At 38.8% G+C, this 6000-nt stretch overlaps 1 protein-coding gene across 2 annotated transcripts in view; it reads left to right on the plus strand.

Annotated features, from left to right (window-relative positions):
• The window catches only part of stk11ip (serine/threonine kinase 11 interacting protein), a 40066-nt gene extending 34619 nt beyond the window's left edge, over nt 1-5447 (plus strand). For both annotated transcript variants that reach the window (XM_026945566.3, XM_026945567.3), the window contains exons 23-26: nt 772-856; nt 2298-2383; nt 3975-4201; nt 4471-5447. In XM_026945566.3, the coding sequence (XP_026801367.2) occupies nt 772-856; nt 2298-2383; nt 3975-4201; nt 4471-4599 (527 nt within the window). In that variant the 3' untranslated portion in view covers nt 4600-5447. The remainder of the gene's footprint in view (nt 1-771; nt 857-2297; nt 2384-3974; nt 4202-4470) is intronic.
• Nucleotides 5448-6000: the final 553 nt, after the last annotated feature.

Genomic DNA, 6000 nt, shown 5'->3' on the forward strand with positions numbered 1-6000 from the left:
CAAGTACAAGTAATAAGAGCAACCTTGTGTTAAAACATACTGTTTGTTATTGAGGAACAGTGGCTTACACAGAAGTCTAATAACATTTCACCATTCGGCTTTAGATCAGGGTGGCTATTTTTGGGGATGGCTAGTATTGCCATCATTCCCGACATCTTTTTCATAATGACAAGGTCTTGATCCACAAAGGGGTGCAGCTTGTCTTGTTACTGAGAAACTGCAAAGCCCTCCATCCTGAACACTTTCCTGTGTCAGAAGACCTGAAGTTACAGCTTTACCTCTGACTGTTACAAAGTGCTGGCACTGGAGACTTCTGCCATAAATGTTAAATAAATGTCTTCAAACTTCAACATATCAACAATTACACACTTCAATTGATCAAATCAGTTGATTCAGCACATCTCCCAACAAGCCTGTGTCATTATTACTACAGTACCGTATTAGAACGAGAGCATTATTATATTGATAAGCAACTTTTGACCAATTAGCACTATAGTATAATGTTTAAATTAAATTAAATAATACAATTTACCAATGCATGATTACTTTAATTTGTTACAGTTTTGAGTCTCTTTATTGCATGGCATAAAACTAAAGCAAGAAATGAATATCCAGATATCTACTAAAGAAATTATTCATTTTCCCCAAACATCAACAAAGATATATGGCAGAAGTTTCACTCACAGAGCTAAATTATTTAATAATGGATATATGAATAGTAAAAAAATATACTGAGGAGGTCATCAATAATACTCTTTCTTCCCATAAAAGCAATAGCAAGGGAACTTGCCCCAAAGTCTGACAGCAAGCTTAAGACCATCTCAACCACACGACTGAATCCCAAACACCATCTGTGGTATGTAAAAGAAATTCCTTATTTCCACCACCTCACTTTTTATTTCTCTAATCAGAATTCTTTTCAAATTTAGCATTTCTAAATTGGTTGAGTCTCATGCTAATGTACTTCATCTGTTAGATGCTGCGTGACAGTATACATTCTCATTTCGATTAATAAACAATTATAAACAGCAATTATGGTGCTGCACTTTTTGTACTTAATTATACTAGGGATAAATAAGACCAGAGTTTATTGTAACCTGCGTACAGCCATATCCTTTCTTTATTAATGGTTTTGTATAATGCAGCCATATAGATTTTTCCCCATTTGTTCATTCATGGATTCATTTGTATAAACCAGTCAGCCAGTCATTAAAACCACTGACAGGTGAAGTGAATAAGATTGATTATATTGTTACAGTGGCACCTGTCAAGGGGTGGGATATATTAGGAAGCAAGTGAACAGTCAGTTCTCAAAGTTGATGGTTCTTGAAGTTCTCTCTCACCATTCTCAGGAAAAATGGGCAAGCATAAGCTTCTGAGCAACTTTGAAAAGGGCCAAATTGTGGTGGCGAGATGACTGGTTCAGTGCATCTCCAAAACGGTAGGGCTTGTGGAGTGTTCCTGGTATGCAGTGGTTAGTACCTATCAGAAGGGGTCCAAGGAAAGAAAACCCCGCAAACTGGCGACAGGGTCATGGGCACCCAGGGCTCATTGATATGCATGGGGAGCAAAGGCTAGCCCGTCTGGTCCGATCCCACAGAACAGCTATTGTAGCACAAACTGCTGAAAAAGTTAAGGCTGGCTATGATAGAAAGGTTTCAGAACACACAGTGCATCGCAGCTTGCTGCGTATGACCGGTCAGAGTGCCCATGCTGACCCCTGCCCACTGCCAAAAGCGCCAACAATGGGTACGTGTGGGCTGCTGATCTGGGGAAGAGAGGGCACCAGGATGCATTATGGGAAGAAGGCAAGCCGGCAGAGGCAGTGTGATGTTTTGGGCAATGTTTTGCTGTGAAACCTGGGGTCCTGGCATTCATGTGGATGTTACTTTGACACATGCCACCTACCTAAACATTGTTGCAGACCAAGTACACCACTTCATGGCAGCGGTATTCCCTCATGGCAGTGGCCTCTTTCAGCAGGATAATGCGCCCTGCCACACTCCAAAAACTGTTCAGGAAAGGTTTGAGGAACATGACAGAGTTCAAGGTGTTGACTTGGCCTCCAAATTCCCCAGAACTCAATCCGATTGAGCATCTGTGGCATGTGCTGGACAAATAAGTGCGATTCATGGAGGCCCCACCTTGCAACTTAAAGGATCTTAGGCAGGCAATATTAGGAAGGTGTATTTAATGTTATGACTGATCTGTGTATTTAGCTGACACAAGTTGTCATGCTTCTCCAAACATAACTCACATTTATATGATTTTATAATCTTGTTCTGTTTGTCTGACAGGCCCCTGGTTTGTGAGGGCAGTAAGACAGGCAATGAAGAAGACAGCCATCCTCCATTCTTTTACCTGCTGGCCTTCCTCCATCTAGGTGAGTGTTTATGACCCTAGATAGACAGTTTAGTGTGTGGTAATTGCAACATGCACTGACTTGCACTGAGTTGTAGACCTTTCAGTAGCAAGTTAATAGTTAAGAGTTTGAAAAGTTTTTTTGGCAACTCAGCATACAATTTATTTATTATAAAGGCCAAAAATTCAGGATTAGTGCACTTGGAGCCTTCTTTTTTTCAGTTATTCTCTAACAGGATTTTTTATTTTTCTAACATTATCAAATTCTCTCCCTCCAAAATCATTAATTTACTTAAGTATTATTAATTTATGTTTCTGCATAAATATGATTTATATGTGGCTTTTGATGTTCAATTGAAAATTGAGTTTCATATTGGGGGAAAAACATGTAGTATTGCATCACCAAAAGGTTTAGAGCTTTAGGCCTCCATCTTATATTTGCACACACCTGCCAGTAGGACGATCCTTAAGCATGTGAAGGGGTAATGTGAGTCTGTTTTTTAAAAAAAATTGTTTGTTGGTTATAACAGACATGCAAGTGTGCTGGGTATTTTTATTGCTATAAAATAAAAGGATATTGTGCTGTTCATTAATTAACAATCTGTACAAGTTTCTCTTCCTTGTAGATATTTTTTTCTCTCTGTCCTCACACTCGTTCTCACACTTTGATTTATGCCGTTATGGTCTGATGAGATTCAGGTAGAACTTTCTGGGCATAATTCTAAAAGCTATATTTGGTGCAAAAACAAGACAACTCATCACCAAAAGAGCACCCACAGTGAAGCATGTCTGTGGCAGCTGGGACTGGGATTCTATTCAAGATAGAGGGAATCATGGACAGCTCCAAATACCAATCTATTTTGCCACAAACCTACAGGCCTCTGTAGGACAGCTGAAGATAAAGAAAAAATGTCACTTTCCAGCATGACAGTGATGCAAAGCACAAAACCATTTAAACAAAGCAATGACTCTAGAAGATGATCAATGTTTTGGAATGACACAGTCAGAGCCCAGGTCTAAGTCCTATCCAAAACCTGTGGAATGACTTGAAGAGGGCTGTGCACAAGATATCCCCTTAATATTTGATAGATCTGGAGCATTTCTACAAGGAAGAGTGGAGTAAAATTGCTAAATTTTGTTGGTAGACCCAAAAACACTGAATGCTGTGTTACAAGCAAAAGGTGCTTTAATAAAGTATTAGTTAAGGTGTGTGCACACTTGTGCAACCAGGTTATTGTAATCTTTTTTTTTTCCTTACAACATTTCTATCTGTTTTTCACTTAAATTTTGTTGCCTGATATATCACATGAGGGGTGGAAAAAGATCTGGCATGTTTTATCTTGGTTGGTTGATTTTTTACATCATAAAAACCTGCAATTTTAAGAGGGGTATGTAGACTTTTCCACTGTACTTTTAGCAGAGGCTGAATATTACACATCACCAGTACCGACATAGTAAGGAATGGTTGCATCTATTGACTGTTTTATCATGGCTATGGACTGTGTGTTACTTATAATCCAGGACTTGATGTAACCGCTATTTTATAAACAACTAATATATGAGGAATTCTGTTGTAGACTGTTAAAGTCTGCTTTTGTATGTCTTTCTTCCAGGTAACTCTTTGACCTCAGTGACTGTTCTGGCCACTCAAGAAACACTTTTCCTCCTTGATGAAGATCACCAATGGAGTAAGAGCTGCTCCAGACTTGCGGCCAATGAGGAGGCACAAACCACCAGCGGGCAGGTCACCGTTCGCGAAATGCAGCCTATCAGCTGTGTCAGCTCTATCCTTCTATTCTCATCTGATCCATGCCAGGTGGACATTCAACTTTATGATGAGGTGTGTGTGTATTTTAAAAACAGATGTACAGATGTGCAGCACAGAATATAATCTGGTTGAGACTAATTTTGAGACTCTGAATACTAGTGTGCTGCCCTTTCCCTCCCATTCTGTCATAGTTATGTCTACAGTTATGTCAGTTATGTCAGTTATGTCTATAAGATAATGAACAAAATTTGACCATTCTTTACTTGCTCACCTCACATTACTGTGTGTGTGTGTGTGTGTGTGTGTGTGTGTGTGTGTGTGTGTGTGTGTGTGTGTGGCAGCTGGCTAAAGAGGAGAAGACATGGCCTTTAAGGGCTGAGGCTGTGAAGGAGGTCCAAGGTTTAGTGCACTGGATCAAGGACCAGTGGGAGGCCATGTTTGGGGTCAAACTCATCACTGCTATTCAGTAGTGACTTTGTTCCTCTTCTGCTATATTTTCTCTCATTGCACTGTTCTCAGTCTTTTTATGAGCACATCAGTTTGTTTGCACTGTCCACTTGGGTTTTCCACAGATTTTATCTATGTGTATTATCTATTTATTTTCGGTGTATTATTAATGACAATGTTGCTTATTGTTCTAGGACATCATGCACTAGGTCGTGTGGAATAACATCATGATTTAGATGATGCAGAATATTCTCTTTCTTGCTGCAAAGATTTCATTAATTCAGTAGCCATGCATGTACATAGCTAATCAAAGTACGTTTGTTGTCACACATGGAAATATGCATTGCAACATAAGGCACTTTAATCAGAGGGTAATGTAGTCTGTTATGAATAAAGGTTGTATTGGAATCCACTATTCTTAACAGTTAGGATTAGGATGTATATGTTTTCAGTGGTTAATTGAGATCCATTTATAAGTATAAAGGCACCTGACTGTAAAATTAGTTTCAGTTTCTGCTAAGTGTATAGTGCATCATGTAAAAGAAAATTAGAAGGTATATGACTGCATTACATCACATCACTGATCCATATTTCTCTTTTTTTTTTTTTTGGGTGCGTTATCCCACGTATAACTGCTTTCATTCAGCACCTTGGATTGTATATTTTTTCTGGACATGTTGTCAGAACTTTCTTTTATGAATGCAAAATACTGTGTGTAGAAAAACACTGTTCATGTCACATAATTGTGTGAAGTGTTCATTTGTAAGCCTATTTATTCATGTACAGGCCCTTTTTCTATAGATTTATTTCAGTGGAAAAGAATGGCTTTTTATTTTTGCTACCTAAATAAACAGTGCCTGTCTTGATATAATTTGTTAGTTGCACTATTATACAAATATAATAGCAATGGCAACTAAGTGATACTTAGGTCAAGAGCAAACCAGAATGAGCATTTCTTTAACAGATATTACTGTCACAGCTCTTGGCTGATATCATCCCAGTACTGTAGAATCCCTGATATCCATTTTTTAAAACTCACTCACTCACTCATTTTTTATAATCATTTTATCCTGGTCAAGAACTCTGGAGATGAGGCAGGAATACACCCTGGAACAGATGCCAGTACATCACAGGACATCACACACTTGCTTTGACTGATATGAAACACTTTAGGTGATTATGGGCAGTAGTTAGGAGACTGGGGGAGTTGGCCTGTCACAGTGGCTAGAGTTTTATGAGTATAAACACCAGAGGGCCACTTGGATTGTATACTGCCAAATGCTTTGGAAAAGCCTCTGTCAAATGTACATATAGAGAGAAATTAAAGGAGGAAAAAAGTATCATACTAAGGTATTGGGCCAGAACAGCTGCCAAAACAGCTTCAATATGCCTTGTCATTGATTGTACAATTCTCTGGAGAGACC

Source organism: Pangasianodon hypophthalmus, chromosome 2, assembly GCF_027358585.1.
Source record: "Pangasianodon hypophthalmus isolate fPanHyp1 chromosome 2, fPanHyp1.pri, whole genome shotgun sequence".
NCBI lineage: Eukaryota > Metazoa > Chordata > Actinopteri > Siluriformes > Pangasiidae > Pangasianodon > Pangasianodon hypophthalmus.